This window comes from Hippichthys cyanospilos, chromosome 12 (assembly GCF_059441005.1).
Source record: "Hippichthys cyanospilos isolate Australia breed blue-spotted pipefish chromosome 12, RoL_Hcya_1.0, whole genome shotgun sequence".
Taxonomy (NCBI): domain Eukaryota; kingdom Metazoa; phylum Chordata; class Actinopteri; order Syngnathiformes; family Syngnathidae; genus Hippichthys; species Hippichthys cyanospilos.
The window spans coordinates 948,603-974,282 of NC_142380.1; the positions used below are offsets into that span (position 1 = coordinate 948,603).

At 45.2% G+C, this 25,680-nt stretch overlaps 1 protein-coding gene across 1 annotated transcript in view; it reads right to left on the reverse strand.

Annotated features, from left to right (window-relative positions):
- The window catches only part of LOC148414283 (neuropilin-1a-like), a 32,873-nt gene extending 7,941 nt beyond the window's left edge, over positions 1-24,932 (reverse strand). The window contains exons 1-10 of the mRNA XM_088429398.1: positions 24,185-24,932; positions 23,902-24,076; positions 14,283-14,464; positions 10,888-11,115; positions 9,536-9,706; positions 8,938-9,104; positions 2,632-2,787; positions 1,838-1,982; positions 1,375-1,550; positions 1,101-1,256 (exon numbers count right to left, since the gene is read on the reverse strand). Coding sequence (XP_088285524.1) covers positions 1,101-1,256; positions 1,375-1,550; positions 1,838-1,982; positions 2,632-2,787; positions 8,938-9,104; positions 9,536-9,706; positions 10,888-11,115; positions 14,283-14,464; positions 23,902-24,076; positions 24,185-24,287 — 1,659 coding nt within the window. The 5' untranslated portion in view covers positions 24,288-24,932. The remainder of the gene's footprint in view (positions 1-1,100; positions 1,257-1,374; positions 1,551-1,837; positions 1,983-2,631; positions 2,788-8,937; positions 9,105-9,535; positions 9,707-10,887; positions 11,116-14,282; positions 14,465-23,901; positions 24,077-24,184) is intronic.
- Positions 24,933-25,680: the final 748 nt, after the last annotated feature.

The following is a 25,680-nucleotide window of genomic DNA, read 5'->3' on the forward strand; positions in this document are numbered from 1 at the left end:
TGCTCCTGTGGATTTGTAAAAAATTCCTGGATCGCTGGAAATGTCAAACAAAAACGTACAAATTAAAAGTCCTAAAAAGGTCTCTCTCTCTCTCTCTCTCTCTCTCTCTCTCTGTCTCTCTCTTTCTCTCTCTCTCACCACCAAGACACCAGACCCATCTCAAGGCAAACAAGTGACCTGCGTTCATATTGTCAACTGCAACAATTAATATGATTCGTTTAAAGGGTTTGGGAGCATTTTTTTACTCTTCTTTACAGGATATAGTTTGGGCTGTATAAGAAAGATTGACGCTACGAAATTACTTCCACAACAAATTAATTTGGTAAGTAGAAGCACCTCTGTATATGTTATCAAATACACAACATGAGTGAAGAACATCCAGCCTATTGTATGCAGTGAAGCAGTGGGAGTGGAACACAGAGTAAACCCCCCCCAGCACCACCATCTGGAAGGCATGGAGCAGGATGCGGTTCCAGTGGGGCGGGCCCCGAAGAGGAAGCGGAGTGTGCAAAGCAATGATATAGATTTCCTCTCCGGGGTGAGAATGAAAGGGGCTCCAGAGACCCCCAGGGCCTTTTTCGGGGGGTCTTATTCAATCAAGTGTGCTCGTTCTGCATTCCGAGCACAAAGCGCACCTGTCAATCAAGTTGCCCGCACCAAATTCTACAACGGCAACCGCTGTGATGTACGGCCAGGACAATCGTATTTTGACTACGAGAGGCCGAAAACCAACGACGCCCCAGATAAACGAGGATATCACGTTAACAATACAAATACAAAGATAGCAGATTGAACTGTGAGTCCGAGGCTCAAGCGCGGCCAAGAGAGGCTGACACGAGGCTAACGCGGGCTAAAATATATGGATCAGGTGTCCCTCGGAGCGGGTTCGAAAACATGCAGGACACCGACTCCCGAGGATTGGAGTTCGACACCTTCGGAAATGTCAGGCTACAGTAGTTAGAAACAACGCCGACAGGTTTGGCGCTAATAAGAACAGCTAAGCGAGGCTAAAATAGGCAAAGACGCAGCCAGATAAACGAAAAGAACCAAACTGTGAAGTTTTCTAAAACGGAGACCACGTGAAGCGGGCGAGGACCAACCTTGGGCTTGGTGCTATTTTCTTCATTGACCAGGGCCCAGTCTTCTCCGTTCAGACTATGTCCCACCTTGAACTTCTTCATGAAGACGTTCTTGTCGTAATGTTTTCCGCCCTGAATCACTACGCCACTGACCAGCTTGTCCTGGCCCAGATCCACCTGACCGAACCAAGCAGTCGCTCATAAAACCATACAAGTACTCAGCATCTTAACCAAATCAAATGTAAACGAAAAAAGCAAATTGTCAATCCTAAACATATTCAAGTAAGGTTTCTACCTGGAGCCATTCATTCCGGAAGGGCTGCTTGGTCTGCTGCCCCGTCCATCCCGACCTGCCCGTCAACAAACGGGCGTTCTCGGCCACCCAGCCCCGGTTGGCGTAAGACGAGGCGCTGATCTGACCGTCCGAGATCTGACCCGACACCATACCCAGCATTGCCGAACACGGGTAATCTGCAGTGAGAGAAAGCGTCCTTTGAATAGACTCCGTGGAGCATGGACAGCGTTGGTCTGGATTGCCGATCCGAGTGTGGTCAGGAACATGTCGCAGGCATCATCTCGGGGCCGTTTGACTTGGACAGACTTGCCGGCTGCCGCGTTCCAGGCCGCTTGACCCGCAGGCTACGCTTCAATCTGTTCCACGGAGCGGCTCGGTTTTCCGGGAAATACGCTCACGCTCCGCTCTTGAGTGGAGTTTTTCCCTTCGAGCCAATTAGAAAACGGAGAAACCAACGGGCTACCTGAGGTTCGACAGCCGTAGAGCTCAAAGCGCATGCAGATGCCTTGCTCCCAGGACATGGGCCGGATGCGAACGTAGCGGGCCAGGGTCTGCTTGGGTAATAAAGAGAGAGCCTCGTCGGTCGGGTTGTGGTTTCCCTGGAAGATCTGAAAGTCAGATGGAAAAAAGCTTGCTTCTTTACACTGGTTTGTGTCAAGTTTCTTTGTGTGCGGGGAAATTTTGCCCTGTCTGTCGGTCTAATACAGTATACTGCATTTACACATAAAAGTTTAGAATTTGTTTGCGCTCCCTTTTTGAGTCCTGGTTTCATGAACCTAATGCATACTGTATACAATTTCGCAGAAAAAAAAATTAAAAGTAATGTTTAGAATTGAGTGGTTGTGTTATTTAAATACGATTTACGTCAAGAAATTGATGAAGATCATTCTGGGATGCGTTTCCACTGCAAGGAGGTCATTTAGGTACACAACAAATGCACAACAGATTTGCACACTTTCTTTGATTGGCTCTTGGCGAGGAAATGCAAGATAGAAGTTGTTTTAAATTCCCTAATTAACGGCCTTTTTTTTTTAGTAAAGTCAAGACCAGCAATGCTTTGTTTTACTTGTAGGGTATGTGACAGATGAAATTAAGACAAATTTGTATGAAAACCGTCACCTACAACAGTTGGCCAAGCAGTTATAAAAGACCTCCAGACCAACAACAGGTTAAGGGCTTCCGTTTAATTTGTCTTCTTGTTGCACTCATGGAAACAAACGTTCCACTCTACTAAAAATGACTTGCGTGAATATTGACCTTCTGTTTGGAGCCGTCCTTCACCGTCACCCAGTCTTCTCCGTTGGAGCTCAGATCAACCTTGTAGGAGCGAACAAAGTAGTGCTTCTTGGTCTCTTTGGAGATGGCGCCTTGTGTGCTGATGGCTGTGATGAACCTCAGGAAGCCCAAGTCCACCTGAGGATAAGAACGACCATCATTGTAGGCGTGTCGAAGATTTGCACCTGAACTTGTGACATAAAATTACGGTGGGCATGTATAGGTCCATTTACAATTGAGTTTTTGTCATTGTGTGAATGAAGCATAACGGCAAAATGACATTCAATTCAAACCTGGTACTATTAAGCTTTTAAAATTCAACCCTCAAAGGCAGTTTTACTTAGCCGCATGAAATTTGGCAGACAAATCTACCGTGAATAGGCTAACAAAAAAGCCACGCTGTAAAATGCCCAAGAAGTCGGCTGTTTTGATTTCAAGTGAGCATTTTAGGGCCATTTTGGCCATTACTGGTAAAACTTCTGTCAAACATTTCATAAACAACAAATAAAGAAGGAAGACAAGAGGCTTTTGATTCTTTTTTTTTTCTCGTGAGGAGAACGAACAGGATGTGTAGTTACAGTCTCCTATGGCTTTAACCACACATCCTGCTGAGCCCTCTTTTATTCATTAGAGCCCCAGTTACAAAATGTGGCAATGAGGCAATCAACATGTGATAGTGGTGTGTGTGTGTGCATGTGTATGTGTTACGCTATTAGTTATCAGTTCATACAATGGCTACTATCATCTTCTCCCAGAACATAAAAGCCACCCGCTGATCATAAGGTCACGATGTCTCCTTTCCTCTTGTGCTCGCTGCTTCCACATACAAGGTTTTCATGTTTCAAACAAGTCTATACTGCTGAATAAAGGCTTTACAATACAATAAGAGTAAACGTGGGACAACCTCCGTCCATTCGTTGCAACATTTTGGCCATTGCATGGCGGCCGCATTCGACAACTCGGGATCAAACGTGGGATTGGATGAAGTCGAAGGCATCCCGAAGGCGCCCCCCCGCTGGCACGAATGCGATACGACTGGAAGTGACGAAGTCGCCATGCTGCGTGTGCGTTTGAGAGTCCCGCAAGAGGAATGTGTGTGTCGCTCGCTAAAACTGTACGCGCATGTGTGGGAACCGACTCTGCAGCAATTATACGGCTGTCTGCACGCATCACTAATGACTAGTGGCTGACCTCTACCATGTGTTGTTGTTTTCTATGCATTTGTATGCGTGTGTGTTGTGTGAGTGTGTAGACTGGGAGCTTTTGTTGCATCAATGTTACTTGGCACTGAGGAGAAAAAGAGCGTTTATTTGACAACGCCATCTCTCACACAGGGCGAGCGATTGCGGGTATTTGTGCGTATAAACACATTAAAGGAGCTATTGCCTGTTCAAATAAATGAGTCAAGAGGGAAATGACATGAGAGCCACTCCAGGCTACATTTTTATCGCACGTGGAATGAAAATGCGATCTTAGAAGACTGCCAGATACCCCGGAAGATGTTTTATCTGCTCACGTTATAAGAGAGCGATATTTATCATCAAAGACAACATATGAAATATAGAGTATGGGCGCGTGCGGAAAATGGTACAACTTATCTGAAACGAGGAATATTTCGCGAGGTCGGGAATGCGGGATTCGCGCCGGCCTTATCGCTGTACATTTCCTCAGATGGTGGTCACGCTTGAGCTGAAGCTAATCCATTTTATGGCCCTGCTGCCGAGACCTGCAAGCATCTCCAATATGTACTTTGACATCGTTATATCTTACAAACCTCGCATTTTTACCGAATGTGCTTGAAAACGCGTCCGACCGTTCATGTAGGATAAATGCTAAAAACATTGCGTGCCACGGACTGGTGATAAGCAGACCTGCGGCATGATGGGGGATAATGTTATTATTTTGGCGATTATTCTGCAAGCGTCATCAAACGGTACGTTGCAGCATATCTATCAGATATGCGTTCAAATATACTTGCGAATACATCTGGAAGTAATTGAAAACACATCCAACCTTACTTGTAGGACAAATGCTCAAAAATGTCACCGACTGGTGAGGAGTAGACCGGTAGCCTTGTGGGGAAATTTTGCAATTAATTTGCAAGCATGTTCATATGCATTTGCAAGTACGTTCGAGCATATTCGCACGGATCTTCAAGAACATTCAAATATACTTGCAAATGAGTGTCAACGTGGTTGAAGACGCGTCCAACTCATGGCCCTCATCATGTTCACGTTTCAGTGTTGCTGATCAGTGAAGTATATAAACCGCAAAGTTGATAGCAATTGGATGCAACCAGCAGGGCTCTGGCCTCCCTTTATTTCATCAGTTAGAAAAAAAAACCTGAAGGACCCTTGTACGAAACTACAGTAAAAGGTTTCAAATCCAAATGGCGGACTTGGCCTGTCTTCGGGCGTGCCTACTTGTGTTTTTCTTTTGTGGCTTTGTTTACTTATGACAGACATATTGACCACATTTCATGTTGCTAAGTACAACTGGCTCAAGGGGCTGAATTTGAAAACCAGTCTCAAATATTACAGGTCTCAAATTCGATCAAAGCGGTTCTAAAAAAGGTTTTAAAAGCAGCTTCCTCAAAAGGACGGGAAGGTCTTCCTCCGACCGCCAGCTGTTGCCGTCGTTAGCGTTTCAGCACGGTAGCGGGTCAGAGATACATTCCGGACAGTTCCTGCGCCCGTTGAGCCAGCGGGGATAATTGATCTTCCATCTTTCAAACGCTTGGCAACATGGCAGCTCACGTACGCACTTGTAAAAAGTGCAGGAAAGGGGCGGCGCTCGCTAGCAGCGTCGCTAAATGGAATTGGGGGGAACAATGCTTCTTCCTGCCAAAACAGGATACTGCCTCTTGGATGGTACCGACACAAATGCTTCGCTTTGAAGCTTCTTACGAGACCTGTCACTATCTGGGAGACATCGAAATATGTAAATTAACGCATTTATTTACTCGGTTTGACTTGATTGGTTATGCTCGAAGGCTGGGGTACAGGCATGAACCCGCGCTCAAATGAATTGTTACACAAGCATTCGTTTGTTCGTTTTAATTTGCTCCACATAATATATGCGGGAAGTCCCCAACTGTTATCGTTCCGTGGATCAACTGGCACCCGAAATAATGAACTTGACATGTCCTGTAAGAGTTGGCTGGTGTTTGTGTTTGTTTTTTCCTCCCTCTTCAGGCGTTTTGAATAATTGCTCTAATTTTAGTTCATTCCAAGCAGTATTGGGAGAGGCCGATTTAATCACGTGACACCTCCGGCTCACGGAGCAGCGACGACGTCAACTGAACAATTTATAGCCGCTGGACAACTCCCTGTGTTCCCGTAACTTCTGCTTGATGTTTGTGCCGGCGAAAGCGTCGCTTGTGAGTTGAGTTCGGAGTTTCTTTTGTTAGTATATCTTATGTTGTATACTCGTTTAGCTTATTTATATAATTGTAATATTATATGATATTATATTTTGTAGTGAGGAAGGACGGTGCAGCTTCAGTTGAGACGAGTCGCTGTCCCCCCCTCGTTGACTAGTCCGCAGTGATAATATCCATTTTATTTAATTATTTAAAAAACTGCGGATTTGTTTCAGTCACTTGAGTGTCAAAATTTTACTCACAAATAGGGTAAATGAGTAATAAAGAGACTTCTTTGGGAAGGGGGAAAGGCGGAGTCAAGAGACAGGTGACGAGCCTACAACTTCACTAATGATAAGTTCATATTTGATGTTCACTTATTATTTGCCATTGGCCCACCCCAACTCCGCTCCCCCTTCCCTGACTTATAGACGATTGTATCGCATGCATACAATTAGTCGTGGAATTAGAAACGGTTCATTAAAAAGAGTGAAGAAATGGGACATTTCTGACATCTGCGCAGGTTGATGCAGACGAACGCAAGTAACTCTGGTCATGGACACTGCACGGGCCGGGAGAGCTGACGACATGCAACGGAGGCTCTCTCTCTTTGTTTTTTGACAATTAGCTTTTGACAAGGGGGCGCTCACACGAGGCCCAAACATATTCTCCAGATGCCGACGTCTTCCTGATGGCGTCAGAGAACCTGAGATGACTATAAATAACGCCGCCGGTTCAGCAGGGGAAAGGAAGCCTTTCCTGGGCTTTCTTGACATTGTGCTTACAATAGCAATATATTTGTGTGATTCTATAGATTGGAGTTGATTAGAAAAGACTTTTGCCCCCGAGAAATAAATGAGATGTTTTATGTCACAATATTTGAAGAGATTACAATATTTGGGAGGGAATGCCAGTATTATTTTCAAATGTATCTAATTTGACAAACGTTTTCAAAAATGTCTTCCGAATGTTAGCAAATTATAGTTACCTCATTTTTCAGACTATAAGCCGTGTCTTTTTTCTCGTGATTTGAGCCCCGCAGTTTACAGTCTAGAGCGGCTTAGCTGCAATTTTGTTGTTGTTGTTTTGTTTTGTTTTAGCTAGCCGCCAGGAAACAATCTGTTCAAGGTGTTCATTTATGGAACAACTATAAAATAGAACTGAAAATTTGCAAATTTACATGTAAAAATGATCTATAAGTTCAATCAGAACGTGTCTGTTGAAAAAAATGATCCACGCAGCCTCGTTGTTGACAACAAAGAGGTGGCGCTTGATGACAGCGCATTTTGCGATGTGCTGTGCAAACACTCTAAAGCGGATGCATACTATGTCGAATTAGAGGAATATGAAATCATTTGATGCCTTTTAAATGACATGATATAACTTATTTTGGTGATGTTATTCAAACACAGATATGTGGAGAAAATCGGTCCATTTATGTTGAGTTATGCGGTTATAACTGGACCCCCCTAATATGCGGGTTGAAAATAATGAAAAACAAACTGGACTTGTACTCTGAGAAATACAGTATATAAAAGTGGGTCGCGCTTAGTGACAACAAGAACACGTAAACGTGCTAACCCTAGCGAAGCGCTCTTCGGTCATCTTCCTCGAAGAGTAAAAGTTGCAACATCTCACATGCTCCCCTTTCCTCACCCACAATCGCGTCAATTATTCACGCGGCGCCATTCATGTTTTATAGAAGCTATTTTGAGAGTGGTGGTCACACCGATGTGGCGGTGTCACCCTGACATATTTAAAGTATGATTACACGTAAAGGAGGCGTTCACTTAAATCAGGGGTCTCAAACTCGCTTAGGTTTGCGGAAAATCTATTCCCAAGTGGGCCGGACCAATGAAATCATGGGATGGATTGTTGCCATTCACCAATAGGGTATTGAATTCATCCGGATTGGTCTTCAATCAAGCCCTTTCGGTGGCCGCTCAATCCGGATCGTTTGAGCCTCAATCTGAATCGTCACAAATCACAGTGGAATGATCATCAAGGAACCGGATCCAGTGTCATGTCCTCAGTGTGCGCTGACTAGAAACAAACCTTTTCACCTCTCTGATTGTACGCTCGATTCCCACAGGGATGCTCGGGCCCAGTAGTCCGTGAGAAGTCCCCAGACAGACAATAGAGATCACCGCCGCCACTAATTCTCTGCCCACGCCAACTTCCTGCCCGCTTCCCGTTTCCTACTCCATTGTGAGGCTTCCTCGATGAGTTCCTGTTCTGACAATAGGGAGCAGGACTCTAGACCGGCCGATCGAACTATCGTCGTAGTCGTAAATTGACCTTCTGATCTCTCGGACCCTTTGGAACCGGTGCCGGGTCTCGTCGGACGGTATCATACATCTCCAAGTGGAAAAAAAAACGGGATCTATTCGGGATATTATGTGGGCAACGAATGTGGTTTTGAATGAGGGTGAACTACTATCGGGATGAGGTGACACATGCGCGTAAACAGGGCCGAGCAAAAGCGCAGACAATGAGGAGGTGGCAGCTTCGCCATGAAAATTTCATGCTGATTTTCCGCTCTAACGTGCAGGGGAAATGCTGCAAATGAGCGAACAATGTTCATGTTTCTGGTCAACAATGTTCTCGTTGCATGTGAACAAAATTTCTACGGTGCGTTCGGCTTCAGGCTGAGGACCGGCCAAAACATGACATCATCGTTACAGTTCTGGGGGGGGGGGGATTTTCATTCATCCAGAAAGAACAATCGCAACCCAAAAGCTCAAAACCCTAAAACCCCTAAAACCCTCCACTTTGCTTGAAACTTTATTCCGGGATTGAAACTCAACAAGCCTAACCTGACCCAATTGAAAACCCTAACACTTTGTTTGAAACCCAGACTTGTTTAAACCTCCATTTGAAACCCTACTTTAATTTCCATAGCACAATCAGAAGGCGGGGCCACTGACCTGAATCCACTCGCGTACGGTGTCGTCAGATGGCGTCCACCCGTTCTCGCGATAGTTGAGGCGAGAGCGTTCCGGCGACCAGTTGTTGTTGTACTGCGACGAGGCGGTGATCTGCTCGGAGGAAATTTTGCCTGACTCCATGCCCAAGGGGTCCGAGCACGAGAAGTCTGATGAGCACACGGTGGACAGTGTGAGGCCTTTGACCTCCGCCAAGGATTCAGCTTTTGGCCCTTTCACACTCACCTGGTACCGTGAAAGGTACCAACACCACATGCAACGTCGACTTGGAATTGAAACCCTGATTTCCATCCCCTACAATTCCTGGCTTCAAACCAAATTTAAAGTCTCAACAATTGTGGAAAATATTGACCAAGACACCAATTTTGAAATCCTGATTCTGGCTCCATTCCATAATACGGACTCTCTCACCCAGGTTTGAAACTCAACTTTGAAACCTTTGTGAAACCTTGCCCATGGTTTGAAACCCCACAATGAAAGACTCATTTTGAATTGAAACCCCAATCCAGTCTTGGAACCTTTGAAACCTCCAAACCGTCTTGAAAGCCAACTGTGAAAGCCAAAGCCTTTCGAGGATCACCTTGTCGCGTGTTTCCTTCGGGGGGTCCCGTGTCTCTGATGGTGTAGTTGGCGGAAAATCCCTCCCTGGCGATGGCCGTGTCGGTGGTGATGGTCATGGACAGGATGCCCGTGTATGAAATGACGCGGCCCGGGGACGTTTGTCCGCAGTAGCGTCCGATGTGAGGACCCACTGACGGGAACAAAGAAGAAAATTTCCGCGTGAATTTTTTGATTTTTTTGGGGGAATGCCACGACATCATCTAAAATTAAAAAACAAAACAAATTGAACGTAGCAGACGGCGCTTTTCACGCTGATCTTCAACTGCTCACCGTGACATCATCTTTCATCGTACAAAAAAAAAATCTGGTCATTAGCCAGGTTTGCATGCCAGCTGGCGGCGTCCCCTTTACATTGTCACATGAGCGACTCCGCTAATCTGCCGGGATTAACGTTGTCATCACCGGCAGCTGCGGGCGACGCCGTCCACAATCTGTGACGGATTATACGTGGAATTACGACAGGTTTATGTGGAGCGTGGTGTTAACGCCGGCAGTCTGCGTGCTGTTGCAATTATACGCCACAGATAAAAGAGAAGATGTATTCATTAATTAGGCTTTGATTACTATGCTTGACGCCCAAATATTTTCCTGATTGGAAGACAGCAGCAGCGTTTCGGTATTCCCAAAAATGGATACGGACTATCCGTCATTTGATCTTGAAGGGACAGAGAAGGTGCGAATTTTTGGGAAGTATTATATTCTTGCTTTATTGGCTAAGTAGAGGCATATATCTGAGGGAGGCAATCATTTCTTAATCACACATACGCCCAATTTATTCCAGTTGGTAAAAGGAATGCATCCATTTTAGCGGAGCTGGCAGACATTTGATTTTTCGCAAAATTTCCCAGACGAGCCTAGCTGGATTGGATACCAAGCTGCCGGTCTTCTTTGGAGGTGTTTGGGCGAGCGAACGTCACTCAGACTAATGCGGTGAGTGGATCCAACCGCAACTTGGTGACGGTTGTAGGATCCTGGTGCGAACGGCCGGCGTCGTGGAGGGGTTTGCCGTTTTGCCTCGAAGTAACTGATTGCTAATTGAAGCCCCTTTCAGAGTCTATGGACTCAAGGCCTGCTCCCAAAACAACTGTTATCTGGACCCTACCTCCTGTATTGTTTTTATTTTATTTTTTTTGTCAGTCGGGAAAGGTGATGCAGCTATTTGAGGGAGGTGTTTATACATTTGAATGACATACACCACCTGCTGTTTATCATTCTGAAAAGGGATCTATTTATTTGAGGGAGCAGTTTATATTTCAATTCCCCCTCTCCGCGTTTATACGAGGGAGGCATTTACATGAAATAGCGCTTAACCTGCAGGATATCCGTCCCAGATTTCCAGCCAGTCGTAGCGGCACAGCGCCCCCTGTGGCGGCGTGGTGTCGGGCTCCATGTCGAAGCTGTCAAACTCCACCAGGATTTCGGACATCCTGGGGGCGAAGATCATGAAGGTGCACTCCAGATTGTTGGGGTACTTGTCGGGGTAGCCCGGCGTCCTGATGATCCCCGAGGGAGCCGTGAAGTTTCTGGAACATTCCTGACCTGCGGGGAGGCGGCGGGAAGGAATGTTTTCAATCTGGGGAGGGGAGTTTAAAGCCTGGTAACAAATTGACCCCGGGGTGACGGCGTGACCCCCCCGAGGGACAACGCGTGTTTTCACATAAATGTCAATTTACCTCATAATTGGGGGAAGTACCTCTTATTCAAGTCTCGCCTGCTGACTGTTCCTACTGCATTTTTTTACATTCGTCTCATTGATGAATAAAACGGCTCATTTTACAAGCACATCAGTAAGTTTTGTATTAAGTATTAAACCATTCTTGCTGTTGTTGCTATTTATGAGGACTCTGTTTGGATCATTATTATTCCTGCGGAAATTCCCTGGAAGTATAAATGCTACATTGAAATGTTTTCCAGCATTTTGCCCTGTGTTTGCGTTGGAGAGGGCTTTTCATTGACTCTGTAGTGCAACAAACACACAGACGTACGTCCCAAAAATAAAAAGCACAGTCACACAGAAAAACGCAATACTTCAAAGTTTAACCACATGTTGTAATGGGACTTTTATTTCGTGTTGGTCGAAGCCCACAAGGTGTTTTTTGTTTTTTCTTGCTGTCTGAAAATTATTTTGTCAACAGGGTGGGAAGAGAGAAAAGTAAATTGTGGAAGAAATAAATTCATTAATTAACAAAACTTAAATAACTTCATAAACAAATATCTTAACTAATAAATAAATACAATTAAATATTTAGATAACTTAATACAGAAAAAAATAAATAAATTAAACAAAAACAAGTAGCATCATCATCAGCAATATCAAATGATGGATTCATTGTATTTATGTATTTTTGTTATCATATTAAAAACACATTGCTTGAACACCTTTTGGCATGTACGCACACACATACAGATACACACACAGAAACACACACACATAAACAATTCCTTATATGGTGCGATTGTTTGTAACAATACAAAGAGGAGAGCCCCAGACCACCTTGGTGCTCTCTCTCTCTTTTGCAAAAGATCGTCTTTAACTCAGAGTTTTTCCTTTTACTCTTGGTGATTCTCACATACTGACTTGAAGAACATCATCTCTTTAGCGTTGGTAAAAACCAAAACAAACAAAAGAAGCCTCCCCCCATGCCAACAATCTGAAGTGGTCCAACCCCTAAAATGTGTAAAGCATATTTTGTGCCCTTTGCAGCCATGTGAGCGTGTCTGCTTGGTTGCTCCTCACCATGGTTCCTCACGGTTCTTCTCAGTGCCATTAATGACACCACTTGTGTGGTCAAGTGTGTGTGTGAGCCATGTTTACACGATGGGCACTTGAACTGGTCTTGGCCTTGTTTTTGGGCTCTTCGCAGACATGCTGAAGCTAAAAATCGCTCGGAGATGTCACAATTTCTCGTTTGTGTTGAGCAGCATGTGATGCTTCCGAAAATGTGTTGCTGGTGTGTGTGTGTGTGTGTGTGTGTGTGTGTCACACTTGTGGCTCGTTTCCCAGTGAGAATGTTCACTTTAATGTGCGACTCATCACGCAGTAGCAGACCATCTACTGAGTGTTTTTAATGTTCTTTTTCTTTGGCCCTGGCTACGAGGCACATTTGTCCTTAAATGTAGCGCAATTGTTGACGAAAATACATTTTATCGTGCGCTGTGGTGACTTTAGATCAGGGTTGATTTTCTTCACGTGACAATGCTCGTAACTCCAAAATGATCTGTCCCCGTTGAACGGAAAACAATAATGTGTCTATAAAAGAAAAATGCTGCTTCATAATATTGTACCTTATAAAAAGCAAGAATACAGCAATGGCATGATTAAATAGCGTGTAAAGAGCGAAATAGTTGTGGCACTTTTTACAGAAATTCACTGGACATTGTTCTGCTCCTTCTGATGTACACACCTTGTCCACATGAGGGCAGTATACTAATATGGTACATCTGGACTTATTCCTAAGAAAGTCACTCTAATATTAGCTGCTCTATGCAGAAGATAAAGCACGTATGCCTGAAAATAGAGTAAAGTGAGATACGAGGGAGCGCTTTCAAATTTTGCCTGGCAGTATTTCAAGTTGCCGGTACTTGCGAAGGAAGTCGATCCTAATATCGACTGCGCTTTCCAGCGTGTTCACCGCGTGAATTCAGCACGGAGAAACGGGGCGGACGCTAGATAAGGAAGCACACAAAACACTTTTTTTTTTTTTGCACTTGTCTTCAGTATGACCTGAGTGTTGATGTTGTGTAACTGTGACTGATGCGCCGCATGCAAGAATTTTCATTTGGAATCAATTAAGCGCAAAGTAGTGGTGTGACGGTTGGGTAAAAACTAGGCTTGCATACGTAACTTAGCTTTTATGGGGACGCTTCTGGTCATATGACTGAAGGACCAGAATTGGAATTAGAAGAAGTGGATAACGGATGATGTTGATTTGTTTTGTTTTCTAAACTGCTGGTTTTTATAAACCTCTTTGAGGTTGTTGCATTTACCATGTTTTTTTTAGACTTATTTACATGCCATTAGCTACTATTCATGTATTGTCTTACATCAATCAACCCGCCGACGTAAACTGCGTAAAGTTGAAATATGAATGCATACAAACACACACACACACTGTCCTACTTCTTCAACACCGCTGCATGCATTTTTAGGTCACCCCCGCTGCGTTCAAGGACAAACAGCCCATTAACTAAACGGGCCTGGGGTCCCGCACACCTGTCTGCTGCACACACGCACCAACATTCACAAGTGAGCACCAACATCTTTGTGAAAGCAGGATTGGCTCATCGCTATCCTCATGTTAAATGTATGCGCGCAAGTCATATTTCATGAACGGCGGGCTGAGGAACGCGCGACCGAACCCGAAAAGGGAGCAAAAGGCGGTGGAAGGATGTTGATGTTCCCACGAGCTTGTTTGTCACATTCAGTCAGCGTGACCGTAGAGACACCTGATACACACGCGCACGCACACGCAAACACGCCCTTTCCCACATTCTTTTCTCTTGCTTTACAAGTACACATGTATAAAGTATCAACACTGTGTGTTAGAGCAGAGTCACCAGCACAGACAGACGCTGGACGACTTCAAAGGAACCGCTTGTTGAAAAATGTGATGACATCATTTGTTTTGTTTTTTTTACAGTTTGACTGCTCTCAATTTTTTTCTTTGATAGTTCTGAATACTACTTTCGATGAGCGATGCACTGACCCGTCTTGAAGACCTCGTAGCGAACGGAGAATCCGGCTCCGTGCGTCTCGTAGTCGGACACGAACTTGATGAGGAGCTGGCCTCCGCCGGAGATGATGGGCGAGGGTGCGATCTTGCCGCAGAACTTGCCCAACATGGGCGCCTGTTCATCCTCGCCGTTGTAAACCTCCACGTAGTCGTACCTGAAGTGACGCGCCGGGAGGTTAGCGTGGACGTCAAAGGTTCGAAACACACGCGGGTAAAGTCGCGATTACAATAACTACCATCATTCCCCAAATATAAGACTTCATTCTTGGGAGAATGGTTAGATGACACTTGTGGCCAGCGCTCCTCTTAACATTTAGCCAAATCGGCCCCTGTTGTAATGCAGGGTTAGGGTTAGGACTAGGGTTAGGGATACTTAACCCTAACCCTAACCCTATTTGGGACGGTATCAAAACAGAATAACGTTATTGTTTTAAAGTTATACAAGATTCTTTTCTTTTTTTTTTGTCTTGTTTCCGCAAACATTTGCTGGGTTAAGGGCTAAACTCAATCAGTTCCGAAGCATCATTATTTCGGCCCGCTACCAGTTGATCCACGGACCGCTACCGGCCCGCAAAGCGGCGGTTGGAGACCTCTGTTGTAATTGCTCACCGTGGCCGTCATTCGTGTCCTCCAAAAACTTTTTCCACAGCAGTTTGGAGCTTTGGGCGGACCTTATAACCATAAGGCTCTTATGACGACCCACATTTTGGAAGAAGACAGTAAGTGGCATTCTTCAAGTCGATGCAAAATGCATAAATATCAATAAAAGAAACACGCGAGGCATCCAGACCTGACCGGGGGAAAAGGGGGGAGTCATATGACACCCCGAAGCCACAGGAAACAATGGGCGACTTAATGAAACGACAAGGGGGGACTGTGTTAGCGGATTAGCGGCAGATTAGCGAGCAGACGTGCTGACCGGGCCCATACAAATGAGGAAATGACAGATTAGCCCTTTAAGTGCAAGAAAGAGACGGATGTCGGGCGCGAGCGAGCCTGTTAGCCGCCGCGCATCTGGAAGGCCGCCCCGCCCCCACCCTCCACTTACAATCAGCCTCATACACTTTCGCTTGCAAAAAAAAAAGAAGCAAACATTGATAATGACAAGGTGATGCGCCTGATAATCAGAGGTGGGCAACATCTTTTTGCTGAGCCATCATCCATCAGTGCCCCGCCCCCTTTCATCATTTATATTTTGCACAACCTTTCACTTCCACCTCACCGCTTAATACGCCATCATGTTTATTGAACCGCATCTGACGGAATGCAGGTGGGACAACAGTGCAATGAGCAATCATGTGCATTGGATGGCATAATCATGCTTTACATGATACTCAAATGGTGGATGTCGGCTGTCATTTATAACTGCTTGGCCAACAATCGTCGGGACCGTTTTCAAAACCGTCATTAAAATTTGTCTAAATTTCATCTGTCACATACACTCCAAGTAAAACAAAGTATTGCAGAGCTCGAATTGACTAAACAACCTCTTTAATTAGGGAATTAAAAAACTTCTATCTTGCATTCCCGAGTCAAGAGCCAATCAGAGAAAGAATGCAAATTTGCTCCTCATCTATTGGTTATTTGAAAGAATGGAAACGCATCCCAGAATGCTCTTGTCAGGAAGCAATTTCTTCGTAAAAGGTAAAAATGTAAAACATTTAAAAAGCAAAAAAAAACCACCCCAAAAATTGAGGAAGATTGATCCGTCAGCCGCATAAATGGAGTTTAATGGTAAGTAAAGGACATCAACGCATAAATCTTACTTTTACAATGGTGCGCTCAAGTTACGATACGCTTTATTTACATCGTTTACTGAAGTTACGATGGAACGTGATTCACTACCAAACAAAATGTGACGCGAATCACTTACTCTGATTACAACCGCAGATAAAAACGCGAAACGACTCACACCAGACCGTATGATTCACGCTCTTAAATTGCAATAGCGCACGATCGAATCCGATTACGATCCAATGATTCGCCTCGATTTATAGATTCCACTTTGAAGCGACGCATAGGATTTATTCCAATCCGTTTCAGTCCAACGACGGGGCTACAATATGATGGCGGCGTTCGCGACGCGATACGATTCGCTCCGATGTCCCGCTCGCACGAACGCGACACCACGTTGTCATCTCCAAATGGCTCGAGTGTATCATTGTCCGTTTAAGCCTCGCTAAGATGCTGCAGATGGCGTGCGTGCGCGAGCACTACGTCGCCACCTGCCATCGCACACGCGCGCACGTCCATCTTTCGCCGTTTCGCACCTCCCCCGTCATCACTGGGAAAAAAAAATAAAAGCCTCCTCATTATACACAATTGAACTGGGAATACACGCGACTCACGTCCGGAAAATGCAACAAAAATGCAACACTATTGCAATGATGGTTATTGCAAAGAAAATGCAATAATAAAAAAAAAACATGCAAAATGGTTGAGAGGACACCAGGAAAGGTACAACCCATTTACAAAAAAATCAATAAGTGTTCCACAAACAATGTGAAGTGTGGCCCCTCCCCCGCCAGACAAAAAGTGTGCCTGCCGAGCGTCCTTCACCTCGGCCGTGGACGAGAAGCCTGCTGGGAAATCAAAAATGGGAGCAGAGGAGGAGGAAAAGGAGCAAAAAGAGGAATTTGTTCTCATTTAGGCCAGCGCAATTCGGGAGCCCCTTGTGTCTGCCGGCTCCTCTCGCCGCACGCCGATATGTCATATTGGGCATATGGCGGAGAAAAATACCTACCTTCAAGTCTCCCAAATCCATTCCGATTCCATTTTAAGGTCTAGGATTCGATTCTGAATCCATTTTCTATTGGAAACGACACCATTCCATTCTATTTTAAATGAATTCTGCAATCTCAATGTGCACCGGACCAAACACAAGTCAAACATATTTAAAGTTAGGCAAATTTGCATGTTTGAAGCCAAAAAAATCTGCCAATGATACAATGATTGTGCTATTTCTTAATGAGGGCAAACATTGTGTAAAATGACATTCAAAGAAGACAAAGTTACTGCCAAGTTGAGAAATGATAAATAATAATTATAAATAGCATTGTCTTTAGTCATTCACGTTCTGGACCCGCGTTACAAGAAAATGTTGAATCAGATAATAGTCATCACATTCCGATTTAATGTGGTAACTTTACGCTAAGGAAAGCCGAAAAAGGCATCGTGTGCGTGTTTGTGTGTGTGTTTGAGCGCGCGCGCCCGGGTGTGTGCGTACAGCATGTTTGGAGAGGAAAAAGGGTCTTTGTGGAGCCACACTCAGTCATCAGCTTCCCTCCGAGAAGGGCAAAGCAATAAACAGTGTATCGCTCCCACTTCACTGTGACAAGACTGGACCACCTCCATTCACCCCCCCACACACACACACACACACACATGACATGGATTAGCCCGCTAAGCACACAGAGTTGGAACACAAGAGCCATCTTTCTTTGCTTTCACTTGCGAGCCCGCGCTTGAGATAAGAGTAGTGTGTGGCGTCCATCGACTCAACTTATCTTTCAATTTGGCCGTGGTGGCTAATCAAAAACACTCGCGCAAGAACCACACGTGTAGACAGGAAATTAAGCAGACGGCCGAGCCTTGGAGAAGTCTGTTTAGCCTTAGGCTTGGTTGACAAACAGCACTAGCAGCAGATATTTGAACACAAAAGGTGGCGCAACAGGTAGACCGGCGACGTCAAAGTGCCGCGAGGAGGAAAATCTATTCTCATGTGGGCCGGAAAGCTAAAAATCACGCTATATGAGTTGAAACAATCAATCGCCCTATTTCTCAGAGTGAAAGTCAAACCCTCCTTTTTTTGAATCGGACTGAATTTTACTCCTAAAAGACACGAGATTGGCTCAATGCGACAATGGACCAATGAGGGCACAAGTTGTAATCTACTCCTCATTGGTGCCCGCGTCTTGTAGCGGAACCCATTCAGATGATTGACAGATTGACTGGCCGGTCCCCATTAACCACGAAAAACAAGGGATTACTCTATTACATTTTTTTTTTTTTTTTTTTTTTAGGGGGGGGGCATTTTTTTCAATAGCGAAAAGACAGTCGTATCTTTCTCACTAGTGAGCACGGATTTTACATTTATCATCGTCTAAACAGCTTTAAAGACGCGTTGATTTCACTTTACAGGATGTGAAAATCATACAGTCAAAAAGTCGTCTAACTTTCTAAACGACCGTCATTTTCTACGCGAAACAATAAGCGCATAAGTGTGTGTGGCACTTGCGCGCGTGTGTTTCTGCGCGTCTCCCGAGAGGAGGTGGCCCCTGAGGCCTTCCCAGCAGACGCGCAGACACATTCCTCCATCAGGGAAGCCAAAACAAGACCTTATTGTCCACGCCACTTGTTGACCACCATTTTGGTTTCTTCCTCTCCGTCATGCTTATTTTCCACAAGTCAAGAGTTTTGCTCTTGATGGCCAGATAAGAGGACAAGAGTCGCATGACTTTATTTGCAGATACAGTACATATTTATTTATTCTTATTCTCTGACACGTTGGATTAGAAGTTTAAGACATGAGCCTGTTATTAACATTTAGGCAGATTTCAATTTTGGATTATGGAATTACGATGTGAGAATATACTAACAAAATGTATGTTCCACAAAAACAAGTGGGTTTCAAAGCGTGTCAAGCTCAGTGGTACCCACGTTTGTAGAAGAAGAAGAAGAACAGAAGAACAGGAAGTGATGCACCTCATAGTAGCTAAAAATCAGCACCACTCTCCAGTTTATTCGATGAATTTTGTTGAAGGATCGTCTGTGAGTGATCATCTATATAGTGGCTCGCTTTTAGGTGTTTGAATTTTAACCAATAGGGGGCAGTCAAGCACAAATCTAACCTGCATCAAGAAAAAGAAGAAGAACAGAAAGCAGCGACCTCACAGTAGCTAAAAATCCACTCCACTCTCTAGTTTATGCAATAAACGAATGAACCAGGAAGTAGAACGTCTCGTTTGCTCTTAGCGTGCCGCGCCCCCTCGCGGCTCAAGCGGCGGCCCGCGCGACAGCCGTCGTCCTGACATATTAGCACATCGCCCATTGGATTTTTTATTAAATATGAATTTTACGGGAAGGATTAGTGCAATCGCTAAAACGCCTTGCTTCTATCAAATCAGTCCCCGTGGGAACCCGGTATTTATAACAATAGTTCCGCCTGCGTGTGAATTCTTTACTTCTGACGTTGACTGTCCGGCCGTGTGCTCCCAAACACACATTTTAGCCACTTTGGCATTTCTACAATAAAACATTGTAGCTAATAAATGAGATGTTGCTGTTTACTTGACCGACTCGGTGCAAAATCTTTCCTCCAACTGCGGAACCAAAACCAAACTAAAAGACGTGGGGAAGGTTGGTGCGTATTTACTCCCGCACAGGCAGTGTTGCCAATTGCTCCTGTCGTCATAAACGAACTTCAAACGGTCAAAAATGTTGACTTCTCATGTGACGCCCCTGTAAGCAACGTCTTTTTTCCCCATCAGCCATTTTTGACCCATTTTAAAGCGTGGCAAAGTTCTTTTTTTTGCAACAGGATATCCTGAAGGCATGACATGTACGTGTGAAAAGGAAGCCCAGTTTAAGGAATAGAAAGTGACTCGCGGGAGGCCGTCAGCCAAAAAAATAACTGAAAGGGGAGAAGTAGCTTTGGTGAGGTCATGGAGGTCGTTTAACCGCCATGCCGACTCGTAATCCGAGTATATCAATCCGCTGTGATTTTTGACATCCGTGCGGGCATGGGCCACGCCTCCCGTGGGAGAGAGCGGCGGGGAAAAAAAAAGGCCTTCCTGAATTATCCCGCCACCGACGCATGTTCCCAAAGTGGCGCCCGCGCAGTTGATAGATTTCCTTTTTTCCCGCCGCTCGGCGAGGACGGGCGCTTTGGCGAGCGCGCTATTTCAGAAGTGCGATGAGACCAAAGCGTTACCGCCGCCGTCTGTTCATTTTTGAACGTCGCCGGAACGAGAAGGGAATCTCTGGAGGCCGCTCGCACGACGGGCCGTAAATGACGGAAAACAAAATTGCGAAAGATTTCCAACCCATCCCGAAGGCAACGCGGGCCATGGAGGGAATCTCCGGAACGAGGCCGCATTTTCGTTTTTTTCAAAGGCCTCGATGACGTCTTGAAGGCCACTTGCTCGATAGGCCGTAAATGATGGAAAACAAAAATGTGACAGATTGATTTCCGTCCGACCCCGAAGGCAACGCGGGGCGTGATTAAATAACTTGATAAATACGGTCGTGAAAAATTGTGATTTCAAAACGCCCCTGAAAGCAACGGCAAACTTGATTAGATAAAGCGAGCATCGAATAGATCGACTGTTTTAGATTACCGCGGAATCCGTCGAGGGACGGATGCGGAGATTTGATTTTTTGTTTCCGAATTGTCACTGAAAGCAACATCACAAAACGATAGACGATTCAACTTGACAATGAACTATATTTGAAGCAACGGTTCACATGGTAAGTGACGAGCTAGGAATTGCAGATTAACCTCGAAGAACACTATAGTTTCAGCTACTTGAAATTCGGATGAGCCAAAGATCATTTTGCAACATTTTACGGCGTTTGAAACAATCGCACCATTGTCGCGTGAGGAAGAATGTCATTTCAAAGGTGACCCGCAGGCAACATCAGGATAGCTAGCGCCATTATCTGCTTTCAGGATCGTGAGTATAAAACTAGCTAGACAGGGACTGGGAGCAATCACTTGGAATTTCAGACTGTTCCTGAAGGCAACATCAAACTGGATGAGAAATAAAACTATACATCCTGTAGAAAGCCAGATGGTCTTGCGCTTGCGCGACATATTTGGGAGGCTTGACTGAGTCCCAAAACCAACGGCAGCGCCGCCAAGTCAGAGAGCTCGCAGCTACACGCCGCCTCCGTGGTCCAACACAAACACACAACAATGTAATCGCGGAGGAGGCCCTCTCAAAGCACGCGTGACCGAGCTGCCGGGTGGGCCGCAAAAATCATCCCTAAGACTTCGACAGCAAAGTAAATACGCTTAAAAAGCGCTCGCAATTGGGAAATTAGCGAGAAAAGCGCGCGTTACGCAAGGCTCCCAGACAGCCGCCCCCAAACTACGGCCCGCGGCCTTATATTGAATAGGGTTATTCATTATTTTCAGGATTTGTCGCCAAGATCCCCAAGTGGTTCTTCATATTTGGTTATTTGTGGAAAACAATCAAATGTTTACATTTAGACACCTCTGTCATCATCAGGCTTTTTCTTACAAACTGAGCCAAACGCTCACAGGAAAAAAAACCTGCGCTAAGAGGACAAAAGTATTAGAACACAGACCTAAACACCTCCATCAGAAGTGAGACGAGAGTTCTTTAGGTGAATGAGAAATGAGTCCCGCAGGTGTCCCGACACTTTTGGACAAACGGCATTTTCACATTTTCAACTGCTGTAAGTGTCACATTAATTTGTCCACATTTTGACATCATTAACATGTGTGAATACTTAAAGGGACAGTGTGTGAGATTTAGAGGCGACGCAGGTGTTGCATATCCCATTGTCCGAAGCTAAAACAAACATGGCCGCCTCCGGAGAAGTGCCCCCCCTCATGTAATATCATTTCATGATAACTATGCCTATGATTATATTTAAAACATATTGTTGGTCATAAGAAGACATAATTTGCAAGTTTTTGAAATTTACAATCGTTTCCTTTATTCCTTTTTCTCGGAAAACGGTCTAAATCTTACATACTGTCCCTTTAAGTCTAAGGTGTCATATGACCGTTGTCCATTTTCCACTTATTTTGGTCCAAATTGAACAATTAATTCACCATTTCACTACATGTTTGAATATTACGTTCCAATTATGTAACATTTTAGTGCCCTAATACTTTTACTCAAACTTTCTTCACTTTTGCTTTCATTTTATTTTAATCCCTGATTTTTTTTTTTTGGTCTTCCAGTCTGATTCAATACATTTGTCCAACTGTCCATTTCTTCACCAAAGTAAGCGTCCCAATACTTTAACATTTTTTTTTCCACCACTTCAAAAAAAAAAAGTCTTGTTGTTCTGCAGAGACGATCCAACATACCTTTCCCCCCTCCCCTCCCCTCCCCTCCCCTCCACGTGTGTCGGAGTTGACCCCGGACACACGCGCAGAAACGGACATCAAAAAACAAGAGCCCTTCTTGATGGAGTGTGAATGTGTGTAAGCGTGCGTGCGCGCGCGTGCGTGAAGGCCTCTTGTTTTTGGACGCCGTCGTCTCTGTCTTCTTGAAAGGCTCCATAAAGGCCTGGTGAGTAAATCACAGGCGCGCAGATGGTCTGGTCTCCACTACTATCCGATCGTGTTGCGGACCCGCGGGACTCATAAGTATTAGCGCTCTAGACGCTTTGTACTTATTTGTTTTTTTTCCCCTCTCCCATATTTTTAAATGATTTAGTGTGTGTGTGGGCAGCACGGTAAGAAACATTCACAAAGCCAGCACATGTCACCATTTGCGTCACAAAAAGTTTTGAAGGCAAAGTTTTCAGCTTTTGTTCCAAGGCTCGTATGTCATTTAGGAATGCATGTCACAATTTGTCACGAAGCCTCCTGAAGACCTCCAGATCCCACTTGAGTTTTGGGGCTAACCAAAACAGCAGCAACTAGAGAGGCATGGAAACAGACCGAGATCAACTAAGATGCCCGTAATTCCTCGAATATAAGACGCAGTTTTTTTCTGCAAAAATGAAGGCCAAACGTATGGCTGCGTTTGAGGAACGCTAAGTCAAAAACGAGATTGATCTGTCAGCCACATAAGCCGCGCTTGACACAAATGTGCATTTTATATCGAGCGTATTCTTACGAGCAATAATTACCGTAACGGGTGGAGGTCAGGTGACCGCTAGCTGCAACTGGCACCGGTTGCCAACAGCAGCTCGTGTTAGCTGAGGTTCTAATGGCATCATTTTCAATAAAAGAAGCGAGCAGACTGAACAAACGTCCGAGTCCATCCCTTTTCACACACAGGAAGATTACTAATCCACCAACACAACCCTCAATTTGTGTACATACATACTTTGCCATTTATGTTCATCGAAGGGATCAAACATTCCGGCACACAAATGGGTTTAATCTGGCCGGCGAGACGATTTTGTAAAGTATAAAAATGAGCTGAATGTTTTTTAATAAATGAAAACCTCCAAATGTTTTATGATTAATAGTAATGTTCATATCTTATGGTCAAAAGTGATGTTGTACTTGTTTTATTTTGGACAGTATCAAAAAAGTAAATTTGATGTTGTAGTTTTAAAGTGATAGAAATATTTGCCAAGATTTTATTGGTCCGGCCCACTTGGGAATAGAATTTCCTCCGTGCGGCCCTCAAGCGAAAACGAATTTGACACCCCTGAGATGCGGTTCTTAACTCGTTAACTGCCATCGACGAGTGTACTTGTCAGTTCAGCAGCGAAGCACGCGGGAAGCACTGAAGCCACAAAACCTCATCGCCTGCTGCAGATGCGCAGCCCCTCATCCCCCGGACTCATCCTTGCACCTCCTTGTGACAGCTGCAGTGAGGCCCGGCGGCCAACAGGTGGCAGAGCGAGCCGCCTGTACGCGAGCGCGTGCGCTTACTTGCAGTCTCGGTCCTCCAGATCGAAATGCGGGTTGAAGTTGATGAGGATCTTCTGGCCCGGCTCCGGTGCCGTGATCACCCAGGCGCACTGCTGCGAGGGCGGGTAAGCCCCGGGGTACCCCGGGGAGGTCAGGTAGCCCGGGGAGTGGATGTCGATGGCTCCGCCGCACACGTCTGGAAGAAAACGCGCCGGGTCAATTAGACGAGAAAAAAAAAAAAAAGAAACGTGCAACACAAGAATGCGTTTTAACAGAATAGGACATGCGCTGAGAGCAAACGCACCCGTCTGGGTGAGCGCGGCCGCCAGGACGACCTGCGTGAGCAGGAGACCGAGGAAGAGGACCCAAAACGCTCCAACGCGCGTCCTGCTGCTCCGCTGCAACATCCCGACTGATGAATTGTCCCCCACCCACCCCCAACGGACTTGGCTCTTGTCGTCCACAAAGTATCGGTAAAAAAAAAAAGAGGCGAGGAAAATAATCTCAAAGTAAGAGGTCCATCTTCAACTTGACTGGTCCCGGAAGGTGAATAATCCAAAGGAGGTGAAGAAGAAAAAAAAAAGAATTCCGTTAGTTCCGGGCGACAGGTATACGGTCTCCCAGGAGGCGACCGAGGTTCCGTCCCCCCGGATGGATCGGAGGAAATCCGGAGCGGCGGAGCGAGGGAGAAGCCGACCTTCTCGTCAGCGCGCCGAGGCAGACAGCGTCGGCCGCTCGCTCGTCTCCTCGCTCGCGAGCTTTTTCTCCGCCCCCCTCTCCATCCGTCACGGCACGGCGGCGATGTCGGGGGCAATCTGTGGAATTTCTCCACTCCCACAAATCCAGCTGCGAAAAGGCAACAACTCAAACGTCGACACCCACTTTCACAATCGATGCGTCTCCGTTTCCCTCCTTTTCGTCGTTTCGCATCCGAATGGAAACGCGTCGAAACGGGCTCGCGTTGTCGCGATCCAGATGTCTGACTTTCAAGTCGAACGAACCTCAGTGACCTCCCCTGCCGCTCAACAAGTCACCAAAGTCAGTATAATTGCACTTCCGGTTCCGACGTAGATTTACAGGTGGCAGGCAAAAAGATTCCATCTTCATTTAAAGGGATATTTCACTTATTTAGCCATCGCAGTAAGTCAGTGGGTGATAAAGACCTGTCATTTTTAAAAGAAATTTGAAGGTTTTATAGAACACGGGTGCTGCGCAACTTTTGGGTAAAATGAACTTGAGCTGCGTCACGAGGAAAAGGAAAACCCTGCCACCAGCGCATTCAACCTGACACCGGCGAGGTGTTCACTGACCGCTCACAATGTGCGAGATCTGAAACACACTTAATTTGCAAGAAATATATAGCATGCGAATATAAACTCAAGAAAATAGGAAGCGTTTCGGAAGATGACGTTTATTCTGTTTTGCTGTAGTTTTTATACCGTTGCCAAAGTGTCGGTGCGTCTTATACACGGTAACATAGAAAATACCCAAATTTGCCCCCAAAATTAAGGGTGCGTCTCACACACAAGTGCATCCTATATTTGGGGGAACAAATATAAAAAAATATATGATAAATTTGAAGACTATTAATTATCATGTATAATGACCGTAATTTCCCAAAATATAAGATTTCCCAAAAACTAAGGTCAAAAGTACAGGTGCGCCCTATAAACGGTATCTTATTATTTATTGATTTATTCTTCTTTCTGAATGAATGTTATTCACAAAAGTATGTGGAAGAAATGGATCTGTTTTTGAGTTATAAGTCACCCCCCCCCCCCCCCCCCCTTCAATATGGGG